At 36.1% G+C, this 22,878-nt stretch overlaps 1 protein-coding gene across 1 annotated transcript in view; it reads right to left on the reverse strand.

The window, feature by feature from the left end:
• Window positions 1-22,878, reverse strand: part of CTNNA1 (catenin alpha 1) — a 170,871-nt gene that overhangs the window by 131,180 nt on the left and 16,813 nt on the right. Inside the window, exons 2-3 of the mRNA XM_074212931.1 lie at window positions 14,827-14,933; window positions 10,859-11,054 (exon numbers count right to left, since the gene is read on the reverse strand). Coding sequence (XP_074069032.1) covers window positions 10,859-11,054; window positions 14,827-14,931 — 301 coding nt within the window. The 5' untranslated portion in view covers window positions 14,932-14,933. The remainder of the gene's footprint in view (window positions 1-10,858; window positions 11,055-14,826; window positions 14,934-22,878) is intronic.

The raw sequence follows: 22,878 nt of genomic DNA on the forward strand, positions 1-22,878 counted from the left end.
GCAATCTCTTGTCCTAAAATTCTCACTGACTTTAGTCCGTAATCTCTTAGAAACTAAGTTTTCTGCTGTAACACATTTGAAAGTTTGTTAGGCAAGAGAAATCCTATACTATAATATCCCAGCCATGCATACCTTATTCCAAACTATATAGTTAAGGTGAATGTTTGGGTGGCATATATATTTGATGAACTCAGAATCCAAGCTCTTTAAAACCATTCTCCACAGCTTTACTATATCAGTATTTTCAAAACAAACAACTTCAAGAACTCTGAGCAAAAAAATGACCAACCACAATTCTAGAGGACCAGAATGCTACCTACCACCCAACAAGGGGTAGTGGATCCAAGATACAGAATGAGACAGATAATTTCTGGACACAGTAAACATGGGAAATTATTTTGCTTGTATCTGCACATTTCTTCTAAGGGTTTTTCCTTTTTCCCCTCTCAGTGGGGCAAGGGGAGAGAGAGAAAATCAATTTTCCACAATTGAATCTAAACAGGTAAGGAAGTATTAACACATTTAAATTTTAATATATGGTAGAAACAAAGTTTTCTATCTAAAATTATATAAACAATGAAAATGATTTTGTTGCTTCCAATTCCATTAAAATGGGAAAAAGACACAGTCTGGATCTTTATAATTAGGGAAATGGAAAAATTTGCCTTTCCTAATTGCAAAAAGAAATGTTTTAACTTCTCTTTTATGTTATATTTGTAGCTCAAGGTTTCAAAGAAAAATATATCCTAAAACTAAAAGTATAAGATATCATTTTCTTTTCAAAGCATCAAAACCTAATGGCTCTACACAGGAAGGAAAGAGGTGTTAAGTTCTACCTTTGAGAAATTATTATAAAAGGAATTATTACTTGTCTCAGTTTCTCTGAGGAATCTCTGTAGTATTCTAAGTAAATCATCATGACATTATCAAATAGAGATAACCTGGTGGCATGTTTAATGGGACAGAATATTAATGAAAAGATGAAAATTTCCATGAACTGATGCAGAAAAATAGACAAACAAAAAATACATTGAATACCACAGATAAATGGAAAAAAGAAACCCAACTGTCCTCAAATTATTATGGCCAAGTTGGCCCTCCAAAAAGATAAGAAAACTTATCTCCCTACCTACTCTGCAGGTCAGACTACTGATTGTAGAATACTGAAAACTGCCAAACTCAGATGATGTGTTGGATTAATTTTGCAGTCATGCTTCTTCCTCTTCTATTACAAGAAATGGCCCACTGAATATGAAAGGAGGTGATAGTGGATATATTCAGAAATCTAAATGTGTTAAAAACAAAAGCTATAAAAAAATTGTTGAGGAAATTAACAAAAATCTATTTCAGTATTCTGTTGATTAATTTCCTTCTCAAACTGCTTATACAAACTTTATGTGTAAAAATGGACTTTAGGCAATAAAAAGGGACAATCAAAAGCACAATGGCTTCGGTTTTTTCCGTTTTTTTTTTTAACTTGCTACACTGAGAATTCAAAAAAAAGCTGCCCAAATTTATTATTTTTTTTTTAGATTTTTGCGAGGCAAATGGAGTTAAGTGGCTAGCCCAAGGCCACACAGCTAGGTAATTATTAAGTGTCTGAGACCAGATTTGAACCCAGGTACTCCTGACTCCAGGGCCGGTGCTTTATCCACTGTGTCACTTAGCCACCCCTAAATTTAGTATTTTTTAAAACATCCTGAATGGTTAACTATCAAAACTAGCACAGTGCCTTATACACATTTTTAAAAATAACTGAATCTTGTTATAACTAGTACAGACAATTTCAGGTAATGAAATTTCCTTGCCAGTATGGGTCAGTAATCACTATGCAACCTATATCCTTATTATAGAGGGTAGTGAGAGAGTAAGTGTCTTTACTTGTTCCATCTGTTTCCATCCACTCTATTTTACCAACTTTCTTGCACACAGTAGACCCTTATTGAGTTTATTTAATGTGCTAATGAAACTATTTAAAGACAACTATCTGATTAAGTTTTTGGAGGTTAAGAAAAATGAACTGTGTCAAAATGAAAGTTCCTCAAGAGCAAGGTCTAAGAATATGAGTATTTACTACTTGCTTAAAATATCATGGCTTCAAAACTGTCAAGAGCAATAAACTGTATTCAATGTTTAAAAAGGCCAAAATAAATGTATGAAAATCAAGATGAGCTGCAAAAATGGGGATCCTACAAGATATTCAAAAGAAATTTGGAAGTCTGGAAAGCAACAAAACAAATAATAGTAAACAGGCCACAATGAAATATACGTTGGGAAAATGGTGTATCAGAAAACAACATCTTTATGATGCCCATTCTAGCACAAGGTCTAGCATACATTGTTCAGTGAATAAATGTTTGCTGACTTGACTTGAAATCCTAGATTTAAATCACTTAACAGTAGTATGGCCAAAGGCAACTTACCTCTCCTCCTTCTATTTCAATTTCCTTATCCATAAAATGGGAATCATTCTGTACTGCCTATTTCAAAGTGACTTTGTATACCTTTAAACCCTATATAAATGTATAAATTGAAGCTCTTAGTGGAGCAGATCGGTGAATTCACAGGCATAGGAAATTCCCAAATGAGAAAACTCTTTTTTTCCAATGCAGATTAGTCACCATTTTTGTAAATTATATAATCTTACAAAGCTGCCTATAATTCTGATTGGCTAAGTGAAGTATCCAGGATCACAAAACTATGAAGAGTGGTGGTGATGAGGATGGTCTTGGTATTGACTCTGGAAAACTCACATTATTCTCTCTAAATCTCAGCCACAAGTTGTCCTGATAAATGTTTGTCTTCATTTTCAAAGAAGACCACATCAGGGAGGTGATGCTATGGCAATCATGTGAATTGGATTTGAGTGAGGGGGGTGTTGTGCTAAGTTACCAGCCTTACTTTCTCCTTCAGTCATCTGGGTCTAGTGGCCAGATATAAATCAGGACACCTAGAGATGCCCTGGATGGGAGGCAGTCAGGGTTAAGTGATTTGCCTGAGGTCACAGGGATAATCAGTGTCAAGTATCTGAGACTAGATGACCTCCTAACTCCAGTTACATCAGTAGATGACGTTCTAAACTGAAGAACTAAAAGTGGAAGACTGAATTTACCTAAAAGTATAACCACTTGTAAAATAACCTGAGCCCAGCAATTGAGCACATTTTTACTCCATAAAAAGTAAATTTCCAACATTTGTATGCAAAAAACATCCTTATTCTAGAATTTCTGATTCTTAAAAAAGGTTTTTTTGAGGGAATACATTGGAATCATCAACACAACTCTTTAAGAGTGATGAATATGATCCTGGATCCTTCTCTTAGCCAATCAGAATTATAGGCAGTTTGGTAGGACTACATAATTTGCAAAAAAGTGGCTAATCTGCACTGGAAAAAAGAGATTTCTCATTTGGGAATTTCCTATGCCCGTGAACTTACCGATCTGCTCCACTAAGAGCTTCCATTTATACATTTATATACGGTTTAAAGGTATACAAAGTTGCTTTTGTGAACTAGGCAATACAGATATGATTCCCATTTTATGGATAAGGAAATTGAGATAGAGGGAGGAGAGGTAAGTTGCCTTTTGGTCATACAACTGTTAAGTGATTTAAACCTAGGATTTCAAGTCAAGTCAGTAAGTCAAGTCCTTAGATGAAAAGATAAGTATACCAAAACTGAAAGAATACTCTCCATTATTAAAAAAAAAATCACTATAACTTGATCACCTCCATTCCAATGCTTCCATTTTTGGAAGTAGTCAAATACAAGGGAAGACATTACCAAAGTTTCACAGATTCATATTACAATAATTTACTCATAAATTGATGGTATGTGCTTTGTCAGTATTTGTTCATTGGCTAATTGACAGAGACAGTGATTCAATGACTTGTCCAAACTTACAAAAGAGAAATGAATTACCAGGCAGAGTTTGAACCAAGATCCTGACTTCAAATTTAGTCACATCTTTGCTCTATTTATACTTTGCAAACTGCTTTATAGAAATGATTTTTAATTCAAGATTCATAGGAAAAACGTGACTACATATCTATCCTTCCACAGAGCTGATATTTAGAGTTTTCTAAATAGTGAAGAAAGAATCTAACTAAAATGCTTCATTTTTTCCTATCTTACTCTTTTTATTTGCAAAAAATGATCCTTTCACCTACAAATCATAAATCCTTAGATGAAAAGCAATTCCCAATGTGAAAAAGTATTATAACAAATGGAGCTTCAAGGGAAAAAGTTAAATACTCAGAAATATTTGTATAAAACTATGAATTCCTCACATAGAGTCCCTCACAAAACTTCTCATACATTCTCTAACCTCCAAAATAATTTCTTGAAAATTTCTGAAAAGACCTTATGAATTGGAATATATTTGAGAAAAAAATACAACAGACCATAGAATCTAACCCCAACCCCCCAAGACACCAGTGACATTTCAGTTCATTCTTGCTGACAGGCAATGTGGAAGAAAAAATGAAAATAGAATAATACTACATATATTCATATTCTCATTTTCCTTATTCATTCAAGGGTGCCCTGCTGCTATCCAGACACATTCCAAAGAAAGACATTTACTTTAATGATTTCACATTCAAATACATGCACACATGGATCTGATGCACAATCACTTTTAAAAGAAAATTAACCACTGAAAACTATATTAATAGTATAATGGTTGAAATTCTACTTTGCCAAAGTAAATATCCTGACTCCCAAGGAACTCTTCAGTCACAGTGAAAATCACACACACACACACACACACACACACACACACACACACAAATATACATATATGTATGTATGTATATGGAGAGAGAAATAGAGGCACCATTCAACCAAGATCTCCAAGGAAACCCAGTTCATTTAATTTTAGGAAATTAGTATTCCAATTCCAATTATTTGTTTAAGATGTATAAGACAAATTTAAAGTCATTTCAAGATGATAGGAAGCATCAGGATTTAATAATTTTCCTTTTCTTCCCAGATTTCCAAACTGCTTTCCCCAAGATATGAAGCTTTGCAAAGCAGCATATGTTTATACCAGCCTGGTGACTTGGAAAGAGACCGCATTCTTGGCACAATTTAAAACAAAGAAAATATAGTCTCTACTCTAGAGTCTTAAGTCAGAGAAACAAATCTAAGACAAAAAAAAAATTCAACTGACAACCTGTTAATGATTCTTTGGAATTCACATTTTGCTTTTCCTATTGTCCTGCCAAGAACCTAGTTACCAGAAAAAAAGAGAGAAAGGGGTGTGGGGATGTTGTGGAAATAATAATAAAAGTCGTTTTCTGTGCTTTTGAAATGGTAAGAAACATCAGGAAATGGAAGAGTCCCAGGTGAGAGCTGAAAATTACAAGAGCACCTAAGGGCACATGCAGGTTTCATGAGAACTAGACAAATATCCCAAAGACTAGAAGAAGGACAAAAACAAAAAAATGACATAGTCATTTAAAAGGGTGATAATAAAGAAAGAAAGCAACTGATAATTTAAAAAAGGAAAAAATATGAATTTGAAGAAATCAACTGATTTCTCATTAAGTACAGTGCAGAGGATGATCAGGCTATAATACTGAAACCTAATTAAGGCAACAAGTTTTAGATGTTTTCATGTTATTCCTCATCTATAGATGAGGATACAGAATACAGGATACAAACATGAGTTTGCAAGGATAGAGGTGTTAGCCAAATTTGTTCCTGGGTTGGTGGGACAAAAAAGTTATTAAAAAAAGTTCCATGGTTCATTTCCCCCCCCTTTTTTGGTATGAAAGTAAACATATTGAAACAGTATTACTTTCTTTTTTAAAGCTCCTATTCCAAGAATTCTACATTATCTGGGCCCAACTCCTTCAGTAGCCTTCTCTCAACCCCCACTGTGAAAGGTCACTGACAGTTATTTTGGTCAGGATCATGGTTAATCCCATCTTCCAGGTTTTCTAGTCTACACATATTATCAATTTCATGTTGTCTATATCTCTACTGGATAAGCCATTAATTTACACATCTTTTCTATTCTTTGACTTGGCTTGGTTCTCAAGTCAGTTGCTAGAAGAAAAAAATGCCTTCCAGAGCCAAGAGCTTCTTCTCTGACAATATGTGGTTTTCCCTTGAAGTACCTTGCTATATTTCTTTAAATTCTGGTAACTGTTCCTACATAAATCACTTAGTCTATTCCCAGAGTTTGGATTCTTAATCTCACCATAATAGATTTGCATATCCAAAGGAATTTAAGATTCTTAGTCAAGTACCAACTTATAAAAGAGTAGGCTCGTCTACAACTTTCTATCTTAAGAAATTATAATTTCATCCTTCTAGATTATTCTATACTTTAAAGACATTTTGAACACTGTCAGAAAGCAGTTTAACAGAAGATCAACCAAAGTTGCTAATAAACTAAAAACTGATATAGATTAGAAATCTCTTCTTTAAGAAGATGAAGTGGTGCCTCTTCCCCTGGAGCAATTAATGGTACAGTTTATAGAGTACCAGCCCTGGAGTCAGGAGGCTCCACATTCAAATCTGGCCTCAGACACTTGACTTACTAGCTGTGTGACTTTGGACAAGTCATTTTACCCCCACTGCCCCACCAAAAAATAAAAAAGTACCTCTCCTTATACCTATCTCATCTCTCTCCAGAAAAAAGACACTTTTAAATAAGTTTTATTATTTTACAATATTGAATCAAATTACTTTCAGTAAATTAAAAAAAACACTAAGGGGGGGTTGTTAGATGGCGTAGTGGGTAGAACACTGGCCCTGGAGTCAAGAGTACCTGAGTTCAAATCTGACCTCAGACACTTAATAATTATCTAGCTATGTGGCCTTGGGCCAAGCCACTTAACCCCATTGCTTTGTAAAAACCTAATAAAAAGGGGCAGCTAGGTGGTGCAGTGGATAAAGCACTGGTCCTGGAGTCAGGAGTACCTGGGTTCAAATCCGGTCTCAGACATTTAATAATTACCTAGCTGTGTGGCCTTGGGCAAGCCACTGAACCCCATTTGCCTTGCAAAAACCTAAAAAAAAAAATCTAATTAAAAAAACACTAAGATTGGACCTTGAAATTTGATTGACTGGAATCAATGTTTTCCATGAGCCAATGATATAAAAGCTTTAGCCTGGAGAGCATTAAAAACTTCAAAGAAATCTTAAGACACCCACTTAAACTTGAATACAAATGAGTTTGAGAGAGGTGGGGAAAATATTTCATACTTCTGCTATTTAGACTAAGGAAAAGAATTTTAGACAATAAATTCTAATATCATCCTTCACTGTGATAGACATACCTGCTAACAGTCTCGCCACTAACCCAAGCACCCAAATAGGAGATATTTTTCCACAGCTACAAAAAGACCATGCTAAACTCTCCCAGGCTCCAGAGTGGGAGGCCCACAAGACTAAATCTCTGTCTTTACCTCAGTTCCTTTCCAAGCATTTTTACCTTGGGCAAATCATTTAAGCTCTGTGGCCTCAATATCCTTACCTATAAAATGAAGAGACTGGATTAGATGGTCTCTGACACGTTGCTTCCAATTCTAACTGTATGCTCCAAGATTATCCTTGGGATTAGCAGTCAAATAGGTTTTGCATCTAACTCGTGGTGTGAAAATCTGTCCCATCCACAATCTATAGCTATTGCTGTTTAATCAACCAACATTAAATATGTCTCTAATTACTATTTGGAGGCACTGGAGTAAGTTTAAGATAATACATGGAGCTTTTCAGTCTATTTGAAAAATAAGAGATAATCTACAACTTCTGTTACTCAGAAATTTTCTCTTGACCACTAGAAACCATGCTCTACCATTAAAGATAAAGTTTAATTTATTCAGAGTTCTCTTCTTTCACATGAGATGGTAGTCTTAAGGAGTGAGGGAGAAATATAGACAATGCAAAAAACAAATAATGTCAACAAAAATTATTTTAAAAAAATAAACAGGGGCAGCTAGTTGGCGCAGTGGATAGAGCACTGGCCCTGGAGTCAGGAGTACCTGAGTTCAAATCCGGCCTCAGACAATTAATAATTACCTAGCTGTGTGGCCTTTGGGCAAGCCACTTAACCCCATTGCCTTGCAAAAACAATCAATCAATCAATAAATAAATAATTGAACAAAATGAACAAAAATATCTCATAATTATATACCCTAAATTATTAATGAATATTTCATATGGTTGTCATCCCTGTCATGTCAATAGCTTACTGAAAGAGAATTTAAAAATTAATTCAAGTCTAAAATTGAAAGCCCATGCTCAGTTATAAAAAACTCAATAAGACATTGACAAAGCAAAACCTCTATGGTCTTCTGAGGTTGTTCCGGTATTACTAGAAATGTAGCTGTGTCAAAATTCTTCAAGAATTCACAGCACCATCATAGTGCAAAGGGGAGGGAATAAGCCTTTCCACAGCACCTATTCTGTGTCTTAGAAGGGCTAAGTGCTTTACAAATATTATTTCATTGGATCTTTACATCTGTCCTGAGAGGTAGTTGCCATTGTTATTTCCATTTTAAACTTGAGGAAACTGAAGCAAACAGAAGGTAAATGATTTGCCTTGGGTCTCCCAGATCTTAAGTGTATATAATTAGATTTGAACTCTGTTTTTTTTTCACTTCAGGTCCAATGTTCTTGCCTATTCTATTCCCTAGCTGCCAGGGTTCAATATTCAGAAAAAATGGTTTTATTCATTGTACATGAAGGGGATAATGTCTGAGTTAGAGGACTGATTAAAAACTAAGACTCTCTATTCAACAAAATATTTATTAGTAACACTTTTTAAATTGGAAACAAATGCATCAATTGAAGAACACTGAAAGAAATTATGATACATGAATAAAAGTGAAAGAACATCCACCCTGAAATCAGAGAAAAGCACAGAAAGACTTACATGAATTGATGCAAAATTAAGCAGAAGCAAGACACAATAAAAATAACCACATGAAAGAACCAAAACAATTTATGCTGCAAAATCACAAAGAACAAGATGATCCTAAAGAAGAGATGAGGAAAAACACCTCTGTTCCCAACTCTAATGCAAAGGTGTGGAGCACTATATTGTTAGATTTTGGCTTTTTTTAACTGTATTGATTAGTATTGCTCTTTTTCCCCAGTCATCTTCTTTCTTCTTCAAAAAAATTGTTATAGGGAATGGGACTATTTAGGCAAAATAAAAATGAATCAGTTTAAGGTACCTAATAGGCAGATGGAGATGTGAAACTGAGTCAGCAGAGACTCATCTTCATAGAGGTGATAAATGAATCACTCAAGTCAGGGAAATTGAAAGGTTATAAAGGTTATAGTGACTTCTAGGGGGTATGTGGATTTCAGTGAGTGCTAGTGGAGACGATAGCACTCCTAAAGGGATCTAAGGTTTCCAAAGCACTTTACTTAACAACAACCTTAAGCGGTAGGAGTAATTATTATTCCCAATTTACAGTTGAAGAAACTGAGGCAGACATGGGCTAAAGTTATAAACCTGAAGCTACCTACTTGACAAAAAATTAAGGTTGACAGGATTAGATAATAAATTTAAATTTAATCATACAATCAGATATAATGAACGAGTAGGGGTTCGAGAAGGATTACAGAAAAAGGTGAGTGCTCCTGAGAAACAAGTATTAAGAAACGATTTTTCTCTCTCAAAAAATAAAAGACAGAACAATCTGGGTCAATACATTGGGAATTGGATCCCAAGAGTTTGACTAAAGATATCATGCCCATAGATTACATTTTCAGCTCTAAAGTACTGAAGGCTGAGACCCAAGTGTACAAGTTCTTCTCCCATGTGTGGCCTCAGGACATACGGTACATGAGGTCTGGACATAGAAGCCCTCCTGAGTCAGTAATGACAAGGTAAGTAATACTTTGTAATAAGAGAAACTGAGAAGTGCAATTAAAGGGCAATAAAATAAAGACTAATATCTAGATGGGGCTCAGAAGATTTAAGCTGTGCTACTGAGCTTGTATAAAAGAAACATTCAAAACCTCAAGTATATTTGTTACTAAGAGTTCTCAAAATAAGGAAAGGTTAAAGTAATGGAAAAATGTTTTCCATATTTAATCTTAATTTTCATTACTTCTCTGCTAGGAGTTAGGATAATCATACAATTTTCCCTCAATAACCATAGTAGGATGGTAGAACCCAAGACCATGTGTGTAAGGTTATACGATCAAATAACCATAGAACTCCAGCTTCTAAAACATGTTATAACTCCCCAAATTTTTAGTAGCCTTCATTCCCTTACTTAGTAATATAATGGAGCTAATAATCTGCTAGCAGAGTCAATCAAGAATTTTGGAGTGATATTGAACTAGTGTTATCAATCAAGTCCCAAATAAATTTATGTGTTCATTTATATAACTGAATTAAAACATAACTTCAGACAAACTCAAAAAATCTCTATTCTCTTATGACAGCTGTTCCATTCTATCAATCCTGCAAAATATGAGTTAAGGTTTTACAAGAGAAATGTTGAAGAAGAAAAAAAAATCACAGAAATATTTAATTTCTGTTTTTGCTAAATTTCATAATTTCTAGTTATCTGTTATGTCAAACAGCATGAGTTCAAGTCTCTATTAAAGAAAGATAGTAAGGGGCAGCTAGGTGGCACAGCAGATGAGCACCAGCCCTGGAGACAGGAGGATCTGAGTTCAAACCTGGTCTCAGACACTTAATAATTACCTAGCTGTATAACCTTGGACAATTCACATAACCCCATAACCTTGCAAAACCAAACAAAAAAAGAAAGTAATATTTAAGTACTTCTGCTCCTCAAAATACTTAGACTAAAACAACTAGCTAGCCTAGAAAAATTTTCTGAAAAGTCTAATTCTCTATCAAAGATTAACATTACTCACCTTGTTTTCGAACATCTTCTACAGCAGCCACAAGTTCCTCCTTGAGAAACTGACTCTCCTTGGCAATTTTATCTCCTTTTTCCAAGAAATTCTCAGTTGCTTGTTCAACTGATGCAGCCAATACATGGGCCTTCTTAGAGCGACCTCTCTTCTTATTAGAGGGTCCCTTGTTACTGGTGGTTACCAATGTTGTAACCTAAAAGAGTTTTACATTTAAAGAATAAATTGCAGTTTTTTTTACATGAAAATTCTAGGAAGACCAAACATAGTTAGCTAGCCACAAAACATAACCTAACATTCATGAACTCCTAGAAAGCATTAGTCACTCACACAAAATATAAAAAAACCAATCGTATTTAAAAGTAAAGCTCCTTTACCCTTTGATCCACCAACAACCTAACTAGGACTGTATCCCAAAGAGATCACAAAAAAGGGTAAAAAAAAAAAAACCCATATACAAAAAACATTCATAGTAGTTTTTCTCATGGCAGCAAAGAATTGAGGGGACGCCCATCCATTGGGGAATAACTGAACAAAGTGTGGCTTGTGAATGTGATAAAACACTATTGTTCTATAAGAGATTATGAGACTACTGGGTCTAAACCCTGAAGAGGATTATGAAAAGGGGTAAAAACAGCACCTGTACAAAAATATTCACAGAGGCCCTCTTTGTGATGGCAAAGAATTGAAAATTAAGTGAATGTCCTTCAGTTGGGGAATGGCTTAACAAACTGTGGTATATTTATGTCATAGAACACTATTGTTCTATTAGAAACCAGGAGAGATGGGAATTCAGGGAAGCCTGGAAGGACTTGCATGAACTGATGCTGAGCGAGATGAACAGAACCAGAAGAACATTGTACACCCTAACAGCAACATGAGGGTGATGATCGACCTTGATCGCCTTGCTCATTCCATCAATGCAACAATCAGGCACAATTTTGGGATATAAGCAATGGAGAATACCATCTATATTCAGAGAAAGAATTGTGGAATTTGAACAAAGACCTAAGACTATTACCTTTAATTTAAAAAAAAACTATCTTATTATGTAATTTTGCTATCTCTTATACTTTAGGTTTCTTCCTTAAGGATATGATTTCTCTCTCATAACATTCAATTTAGATCAATGTATACCACGGAAACAATGTAAATACTAATAGACTACCTTCTGTGGGGGGGGAGCAAGATTAGGGGGGAAAATTGTAAAATTCATAATAAAAAAAAAATCTTTCTTTAAAAAAAAGAAAATCAAAGAAATCATGAGGGATCAGACTTCAGAAAAGCCTGGAAAGACTTACATGAACTGAAGCTGAGTGAAATGAGCAGAACCAGAAGAACATTGTACACATGAACAATGGGTGATGATCAACTATGATGGACTTGTTCATTTCAGCAGTACAATGATCAAAGACAATTCTACAAGAAAATACCACCCATATACAAAGAAGGAGCCATGGCACTTAAATGAAAATTAAAGCTTATTATCTTCAATTTTTAAAAAGTGTCTTAGGTATTGTCATTTTTTTCCCTCTCCAATGGCTTTTTTCCTTCCATTTATACCTTACACCTTAAGTTACCCCAACCCAATTCTCACACCCCCACAGGATATGACACATTTGGATTTGAGTCTTCTTTCACAACATGATGAACATGGATCTTTGTTTGCATAATTACACATCTAGAAGCTATATTAAATTGCTTTCTGTTGGGGGAGGGGAGAGGAAGAGGAGGGAATGAGAAAAATGTAAAACTCAAAGCCTTGAAAAAAAAATGATGGATGAAAACTAACAATTGCATGTTGTTGGAAAAACAAATATTTCTTAAAAAGTGAAGCTCCTAATTCAAATAAGTTGTCATAAACAGGGTCCTACATAAAATAGGTCAATTAAGGGATTTAGGGGAAAAACGAAAAACAAAAAACAAAAGTGTGATGAAGCAGAAACAATATGCTACTGAAAAGTTTTTATAAGTTAAAGTAGGACAAGAAAAAGTTTTTAAGGGTCAGATTCATCATCTCTCCCATGTATGAATAAGCAGAAGACCCTGTTGATTTCTTAAAAATTTGCTTCTATAGACAAATTTCTTTTCATAGTTTATTCACATGAATTACTTTAATAAAAATTATTTAGTGGATAGTCCTTTAAAAGTTATACACCACTGCCCAAAGAAATGTTACATTTAAATCTCTGAATACCAACCATCTGAGTAACACCATGAAAAGCTATTTTATCTTTTGCATAAGAGGAGTAAAGACTTGTTATAGTTAAAATTGGAAAGAACTGAACTACAGAATATGGCAGTAATGGGTTCATAGCCTATAAATCTCCCCAATTCCTCCTACATTCATATGTATAAATAATAATTTATATTAATGAGATGGAATTGGACAGAGGAAATTGACCCAAACTATTCAACCTCATATTAACATAATCTAGCCAGTTTTGCCTATATTCTGTATAATCTAGTCAGTTACTTATTAATTCTCACTGAAACATCACTGAATCATTCATGATGGTAACTATAATTGTAACAAACAGATTAAAACAATCAAATTATAAAATCAAAAAATTCATAAATTATAATTAAAAATTAACATCTCTCGCATATACTCCCTACTGACACTTACACCTCACTCCTAGATTATTACAATAGCCTGGTGGGTCTTCCTGCCTCAAGTCTCTCTCCACTCCAATCCATCATCCTTCACTCAGCTGTCAAAGTCCTAAAGTTCAGGACTGACCATATCACTTATACCCCGTTAAAGTAGCTCCTATACCTCTAGAATTAAATATAAAAATCTACTGTTTGGCATTCAAAGTTATTCATAACTTGATCCCCTATTACCTTTCCAGGCTTCTTATACAGTAAGATTCCCCATTACAATTCTCATGCCCCTATAGTATGTGACCTTGTTACATTGACCTTCTTCTCATGCAAAATACTTCCTTCAAATCATAGTTGAAATCCCATCTTTAACAAGAAGCCTTTCCTGATATCCATTGATGCTGGATACCTATTGATAACCTCCAATTTGTTCTGTTTATATCTTGTTTGCTTCCATGTTATCTCCTCTATTAGGCTTGTGACAAGAGGGATTGTGTTTTCCCTTTCTTTGTTTCTCCAGTGCCTGGCACTTGCTGCTTATTGACTGACCTATCAAAACTACCACTCCTAGGGGCAGCTAGGTGTTGTAGTGGATAAAGCACTGGCCCTGGAGTCAGAAGTACCTGGGTTCAAATCCGGTCTCAGACACTTAATAATTAATTACCTAGCTGTGTGGGCAAGCCACTTAACCCCATTTGCCTGGCAAAAAAAAGCTAAAAACAAAACAAAACAAAAACTACCACTCCTAATATTTGGTATTAAACAGGGATGAGCCAGGTGGTCTACTTTTAAGAATTTTGTACAAAAGGAACATAATGTGTTGTAGTGGAAAGAATGCTGATCTTAGTCATGAAATATGTATTGAAATCCTGGCCCTGACATTCTCAGTTGAGAAGCCATGGACAATTATTGTCTCACTTACCAAAGGGTAACTACTAACTGTAAACCTTAAAATACACACAATCATGGTATCTTGGAGATAGTGAATAAAGTTATCATAAAAATGATTCTCAAATAAAACTACCAAATGAGTCTTGTTGATTTCCATATCATTTACAATAGCTAACCATCAATCTATTTATATTGAAAGCCAAACACAAGCATAATGGAGCATAAATCAAAAGGCCTAATTTCTGATCCTAGTTCTGCTACTACCTGCTACTATCTAGTTCTGCTAAGTTCCTGTAGGACTTAAGTTGCCTCCTCTACAGAAACAAAAGAATTGACTTATAAGATTTATTAAGTTCTTTCTAATTCTAAAATTCTGTGGGGTCTTCAGAAATCACAACTCAAAATGAAAACCAAGGCCCATCTTCTCAAATGACACTAATATAAAGTTGCAAGACTGGATAAATTCTTACCTGAGTAACAAGAGGTTCCAAAAGTCTTTCAACTGCCAGAGTCCTTATTTCCAGACTTTTGGGGTCCCATTTGAAGTTTATGTTGCCTGCATGTACAGCAGTCATTTCTGGAGACAAAAGAAAAGAAAATACCATTAAAAGTCGAAATCTGGCAAGCATATTAGACACAAATTTACAAAACATCACTATTTCACGTCAAAATTATTTTTCATCGTAAATACCTTTATAAAGAACTCATAAATGAAAAACATCCTAGACAAACTGAAAAGAATTCTAGGATTTCAAACTGGACCACAATATAGCTATCTGTCTGTCTCTCCTAAACAGATCATCTCAGTATTCATATTCTCAGGATAAACAAAACCAGAAGTTAAAAAAGAAGCTACAGTAGGATGGTTCACAAGTTCACCTCAGATAGGCAAACAGTTGTCAGGGAGATGGGTTTCATGGGACATTAGTCATCTTGCTTTAGCATTAGCAAATAGATCACCATGAACATAACTGAAATATGCGTATCAATATATCTGTTGCAGAAGATTAAAAGAGTAAGGAAAAAACATTAGGGAAAAAATCAATGGTCGTTTCTATACAAAGATATAGGGAAGGATGGCATAAAGTCTGTTACATAGTAGGTCTCAGTTTTTAGTAGAAAAATGATTTGACTACTGAGATGGTTCACCCTTATAAATTATTAATATTTTCAACCAGAAGTTGGTCAAAATAAGCTATCTGAATACAGTTGATTAGTTAAAACAAAAGTCAAAGTCATTTTTAAATTGGAAGGATAGGGGTGGCTAGGTGGTGCAGTGAATAGGGCACCGGCTCTGGAGTCAGTAGGACCTGAGTTCCAATCCAGCCTGACATTTAATAATTAACTAGCCACTTCACCTCATTGCCCTGCAAAAATAAATAAATAAATAAATAAGCAAATAGGAAGGATAAGAAATTAAGAGATTCTATGAAAAACTTCCACAAGTTCTACTACTGTGATGCCAAAAACCAAGAAACAGAAAAAAGATAAAAATTGACCAAAGCATTTCCACAACAAGCCCAAGACCACCTTAGCTTAGAAACCAGAGTTCACTAACCAAATACAGAGACCAGGCAGTCAAAGTTAACACCACTTTGGAATACAAACTCATTTGTAAAATAAAAAAAATTAAACCTGTGGGGGAATATGGCAAATTACTAGCATTGCTTCATAAAAGAGCAAAAATCTAGAGCAAAATTGACAGAAGCTTTGGTGTGAGATACATGTGCTTTGGTGGTCAAGTTTACATCACTATTCTTTGCTAATGACAGTGACATACATGAAGGAAAAAAATTAAGAGGTGACTGAAAAGTATTATGATCTTCCCTTTGTCTTAATTTTCTTATAGTATGATTTTATATTAATATTCAGATCACATAATCATTCTGATTTTATTTTAGTATATGCTTATGAAATACAAGTCTTAGTTTCTGTCAAGTCTCTTCCCATCTTCCCATCAACTCTTGTCAAATAGCAAGTTCTTTCTCATGTTTTGGAGTTTACTAAACAATGGGTTGAACTCTGTTATTTCTGGTTTTTTCCCCTTATCTAGTCTTCTCCATTGATTCTATTTTTCCTAACTAGTATCAAATATTTGATAATTACTACTTTACAATATAATTTGAGATCAGCAAATTCCTACCTTTTTCTATTATTTCTTTCAATATTTTAGACCCTTTTTTCCCCTTAAAATCCATTTTGTTATTTTTGTCCACTCTGTAAAGTATCTTTGGTAGTTTGGTTGTTACAACATTAGATTTATAAATCTCGATATCAGTCATTTTTATGCTATTGGCATAGTCCTTCCAAGAGTGCTGAATGTTGTTCCAAATATTTAAACAGTTCTTCCTTTTAGGCACTTTTTAAAGCAATATATATACAAGTACTATATCAAACACTTTGATAGACTTATTCCCAGTAGGATAAGGTGGTAAATTCTTGATCAAACATGGGAAGATCACAAAAAAAAAACTAAATAGATGATTTTAACTTTATAAAATTGAAAAAAGATTTGATAACATTAATACAACTAGGAAAACGAAAGTAGTCAATGAAGAAAAAATTTGTGCATGGAATATTTCTGATCAAGGCCTAATATCTAAAACATATAGACAACTAAAAGTAAGACAGGGATAGTGTCTAAACTTAAAATTTCAATTAGACCAGTGAATTCTACCAGTGTAGCTCACCACCTTCTCTGCCATTTTTGGTCTTAAAATGCCTAAAAATGAGATTAAGTGATCTATTGAGAATCAAAACAACCAGCATGTATCAGAAGCAAAACTTGAACTCAGGTCTTCCTAGCTTTGATCACACTGCCCCTGATGGTCATTTCCTTAAAATGAGTGCTCAAAAGCACAGGAACAATCTATAGGAAAGAATACTCTCAATCACTAAAAATGAATGTAAATCAAAACAACCCTGAGATTTAAGTGGCCTAGGGCAAGCCACTTAACCCCATTGCCTATGAAAAAAAATCTTAAAAAAAAAAGGAAATGAAAAGGGCGGGGGGAGTTGTGAGGAATGAAGGGTATAGTGGGTCTTCACAGGATGTGGAGGGGGGCCCCTTTGAAATCCATTACAAAGGGGGAATGGCCCCAGCCAATCACAAAACTGGGAGAGTTCTCCTAATCCCATTCCAAGATTAGAAAAAACTATCTTTAACAGGTTAAGAGTAAACTAGAGTCTTGACCTTCTACTTTGCACATGCTCAAGGAGATCTGTTCTTGCTCATTAGGAAAATGAGCAGGGTGGGGAAATGTTTAGGAACCAATGTATCAATTAGATTTGTGACCCAAGCCTATGGTTGGCATGAAAGGGCAGAACAAAGCCTTTCAAACTGCATAAAAAAGCTTGTATTTTGGGGTTTCCTTGCCCCTCTATCCCTGAGAGAGGTGCGCTATTTTTTTAAGATATCTTAATAAAAACCATTATAATCACTCTAGGGGGAAAAAAAAAGTCAGATGAGATTCCTGAAAATAAATCCATGACTAGATGGATTCCAAAATGATTTAAGAGTAATTTTATTTAATGACTAAACCTAATTTGGAGTTATGAACTAAGCAGGCTGTAACTTACTTCCACTGTTAATCCATGCAAAAATAATATATCACCTGAAAGGGGGGTGAGCTGATAATGTGTTAAAAACTAAAGGATAGAAGAAGGGATAGAGTCTTACAAGCTCTCTGATAAAATTCATCAGCTAAGGACTCTAACTAAACTTTTGAGAGATAGAACCCACAAAGGGACCCAGTGAGGCAGTTCTCCTACTCAAGGTAACCTGGAAAAGAGCAGAAAGGCTCTGCTCCCGGGGGTCGGAGGGGCGCCTGCCAGAGGGGTGGCCCATCAGAGCAAAAGAACTTCAGCCTCCCGGAGGCAGTGGGAGCCTTGGCTCACAGCAGCGGGGGAGTCTCCTGAGCTGCACCCCGGGGAGCACTGGGCACAAAGTGGGGGACCAGAGGGGGACCTCTGCCAGAGCGAGCATGTGGAGCCCAGCCCTCAGGGAACACAGTGAGCAGCTTGGTCTTTCTGCAGCCCAGACCCAGAAACAGAAGCAGGGGGGGCCAGTAAGCAGGAGCCCCTAGGGCATGAGCCCATTGAGCTGAGGGAGGGGAGTCAAGAGAGAGAGACTGCAGAGCTCTGTCCTCTGCCCCTGGAACAGGACACTGGGGCTCTGACCACATTCAGATCCTGATCCCAGTCTAGGCCCCCCCATAGAACAACAGGGCCCCCCCACCTCGGCCCCGTGGCAGAGGGGGGCGCTTATGGTCATTCACAGACCAGGAGGGAGGACAGAGCCTCACACACTGAGACCCTTGTGGGAGTGTCCCAAAAGCTCAGGAAGCACCCCAAAAAACAGGCTTAGGCTGGGAAAATGAACAAGCAAAGAAACAAGAGGAAGACCATTGAGAAATATTTTGCAAATGAGCCTAAGAAGGATCAAAATACTCAGTCTGAAGATGAGGAAGCACAAGCTCCTGAATCTAAAGACTCCAAGAAAAACAGAAATTGGGCTCAGGCTATGACAGAGCTCAAAAAAGACTTTGAAAATCAAATGAGGGAATTGGAAGAAAAACTGGGAAAAGAAAGGAGAGAGATGCAGGGAAAACATGAAAATGAAGTCAGCAGCTTAGTCAAGGAAATCCAAAAAAATGCTGAAGAAAATAGCATGCTAAAAACCAGCTTAGGTCAAATGGATAAAACAGTTCAAAGTTATTGAGGAGAAGAATGCTTTAAAAAGCAAAATTGGCCAGATGGAAAAAGAGATAAGAAAACTCTCTGAGGAGAACAAATCCTTCAGACAAAAAATAGAATTCAGGGAGATTGATGAATTTACCAGAAATCAGGAACCAATACTTCAAAACCAAAAGAATGAAAAATTAGAAGAAAATGTGAAACATCTCATTGAAAAAACAACTGAAATGGAAAACAGACTTAGGAAAGATAATTTTAAAATTATTGGAATACCTAAAAGTCATGATCAGGAAAAGAGCCTTGACATCATTTCCAAAGAATTACTACAGGAAAATTGCCCTGATATTCTAGAAGCAGAGGGCAAAATAGAAATGGAGAGAATCCACCGATCCCCCAGAGAAAGAGATCCCCAAAAACCAACCCCTAGGAATATTATAGCCAAGTTGCAGAACTCCCAAGTCAAAGAGAAAATATTACAAGCAGCCAGAAGGACACAGTTCAAATATCGTGGAGCTGCAGTCAGGATCACACAGGACTTAGCAGCAGCTACATTGGAAGCTCGTAGGGCTTGGAATACAATATACCAGAAGGCAGAAGAGCTTAGAATGCAGCCAAGAATGAACTACCCAGCAAGGCTGAATGTCCTCTTCCAGGGAAAAACATGGACTTTCAACGAACCAGGGGAATTTCAAAGGTTCCTTTTGGAATGGCCAGAGCTGAACAGAAGGTTTGATCTTCAGATACAGGACTCAGGTGAAGCATGGAGATTGGAGGAGAGGGGGGAAATATGAGGGATTTAATGAGGATGAACTGCATGTATAGAAAAATGATACTGATAATATTCATATGAACCATCTCAGTTAATAGAGCAGGTAGAGGGAGCTTTTATAGTTGAAGCACAGGAGAAAGCTGAATTCAAAGATAAAATATGGTGTAAAAATGGAGTCAATAGGAAAAAAAGGGAAATGGAATGGGAGAAAGAAAAAGGAGAGGGGGAATAGTCCAAGATATTTCACATAATAAGATTTTTTTTATTACAATGAGCTATTGCAATGATATGGAAGGGGGGAGGCAAGGGGGAATGAGGGAACCTTTGCTCTCATCAGAGATGGCTAGGAGAGGAAACAGCAAATATACTCAATGGGGTATAGACATCTGGAGTAAGAAGGAAGGGGGAGCAGGGGGAAGGGGTGGGGATGTGAATAAAGGAGGAGAGGATGGACCATGGGGGGAGAGTGGTCAGATATAACACATTTTCTTTTTTACTTCTTGCGAGGGGCTGGGATTGGAAGGCCTGCCCAGGACCACAGGGCCAGGTGGATTCTGGGCCTAAGGGGTGGTATGGGGGCTCAGGGCCTCTTGGCCCCAGGACCAGGGATCTGTCTGCTGCGCCACTCAGCTACCCTACAGCAGAGTCAGAGGGAAAGGAGAGAGAAAATAGAGTACATGGTAGTGGAGAAATAAGAAAGGAGGGAGTTGAGATCAGCAATCGCAATGTTGGAAAAATATGGAAGTAACTTTTGTGATGGACTTATCATAAAGAATGTGATCCACCCATGACAGAGTTGATGGTGTTGGAACAAAGACTGAAGCACATTTTTTGTTATTATTATTTGGGGGAGGGTGCAGGGCAAGTGGGGCTGTGTGGCCTGTCTGGGGCCACATAGCAGGGTGATCTTTGGGTGTCTGGGGCTGGATTTGGACCCAGGTGCTCCTGGCTCAAGGGCCAATGCTCTGTCTGCCACCCAGCCACCCCTACTATTATTACTATTTTATTTTATTTTGGGTCTTTTTTTTTCCCCTTCTTTTTGGTTTTTGCAGGGCAGTGGGGATCGGGTGGCTTGCATGTCACGTGGCTGGGTGATTATTGGGTTTACGAGGCTAGATATGGACTCGTGGCTCCAGGGCTGGTGCTTCGTCCATTGCGCCACCTGGCCATACCTACAATTATTACTATTATTTTTTTAATTTTAATTTTTTTCTCTCCCTTTACTTTGTTTGCCCAAGCAAGTCTATCTATATTCATGGGGGAGGGGTATTTTGCTTACTTGTAAACAAGAATATTTTATTAATGTAAAAAAAAATTTGTACAAAATGAGAATAAAAAATAAATTTAAAAAAATTACTAGTGGAAAAGTGAGATGGTGAAGAAGTCTCAAATTCATGTCATATAAGGATGGGGTTAAAGAACTAGGGATACTTAGCTTGCAGAAAAGATTTGGGGAGAGATGAACAAGAAGATAGATTCTAAATATTTAAGGTTAGTCACTTTGGTTTGATCCCGGAGGGCAGATTGAAGAGCAAATTTAGCTGTGATCAGGGAAAAATTTCCTAACGGGGATAGATATAATTGGGAAGGGATTCATCTTAAGGTAGAGTTTCCCCAAGATGGCCCATGAAGGCCCACATCCAATACAAAATCTACGGTATACTGAAGGTTTTTAAGGCTAGATAATTTCTGAAACCCCTAACCCTAGTATACAGTAATTCATTTAGATGAAGTTTCCAAGAATCCCTTTCTCCAAGAGGGATTTCCTTACTGAAAAATTTATAATTTGGCTAAGCAGAGGCATAAAGGTGTTTATTTAAAAGTCACTCGACATATTAAAAAGATTGAGGTTATTTTCTTTTAAGTCTTTCAATACTCATGACTGAAGTCACCTCACCTCAAATCCTTAATCAAAAGCCCAACTAGAAGTGAAGCCAAACATTATTTTAACTAAACATCAGAGTTATGCTTGACATGACCCAATCAAAAAAAAGATTAAAATAACTTTAAACCTAGGGGCAGCAGGGCATTCAAGATGGGACTGGGAGTCACCAAACATGGGGTTTGAGTTCATTAGCAATGTGAACTTGTACAAATGTTTCACCTTAAAATAAGGGAACTGGTTTAGGTTAAAAGAACATAAATTCTAGAATTTTAGAATTCTTAAACACTTTAGAGGAGGTCTGCTACAATTCTCTCATTTTACAAATAAGGAAATGGATTAGGTGAGGTAACTTTATCCAAGGTCATAATAAGATAAAAATCTGGGATTCAAACTGGTCTTCTAATTCCAAATTAAATGTTTTATCCACTAAACTAGTGTTTCTAAAACTCATAAGAGTTTTGTATGTTTCCACAATCTTATTGTATTTTAAACTGCTTTATTGAACTCATGCTGATCATTCCCAGATTTGTATCTTGCTCAACTTTCTTGTGTTTCTGGACACTTTCCATTGTGGAAATTTTTCTGTAAGCATTTGAACAATTTTTCACAACAGACCAATAATTTCTACATAACCACAGTAAAGTAGATTATCAGGGGGGGGAAAAAAAAGACACTACATAATTTCATCCTTAGGACAAAATGGCTTACTCTATTCAAAAGCTACTAAAAAAAATCTCATGCTTGTATGGTGCTAATCAGTCCTGGCTAACTCTTCATGACTTTTCTATCCTCCACTATCTCCTTAAGTCTGTCCTACCTCATGTTCCTTGCTTCCATGATAAAATCTACTCATCTCATCCTCTCCTGTCCCCTTTCTCTTTGCCTTAAATCTTTCCCAGGATCTTTTCCAATGAATCCTGTCTTCCTGTTTTCTCATTAAGAGATCAAAGTATTTAAGTTTCAGATTTGATATTTTTCTTTCTTGTTTTTTGGGGGAATTTTGGGTTTTTTTCTTTTGTTTTTTTGTTTTTAGTTTTTGTAATGGCAAAGTGTCTGAGGCCAGATTTGAACTCAAGTACTCTTGACTCCAGGGCCGGTGCTCAATCCACTGCGCCACCTAGCTGCCCCTATTTTTCTTTCTAATGAATTGTCTGAATTAATCTGTTTTTGATT

Source organism: Macrotis lagotis, chromosome 1 (assembly GCF_037893015.1).
Source record: "Macrotis lagotis isolate mMagLag1 chromosome 1, bilby.v1.9.chrom.fasta, whole genome shotgun sequence".
Lineage (NCBI taxonomy): Eukaryota > Metazoa > Chordata > Mammalia > Peramelemorphia > Peramelidae > Macrotis > Macrotis lagotis.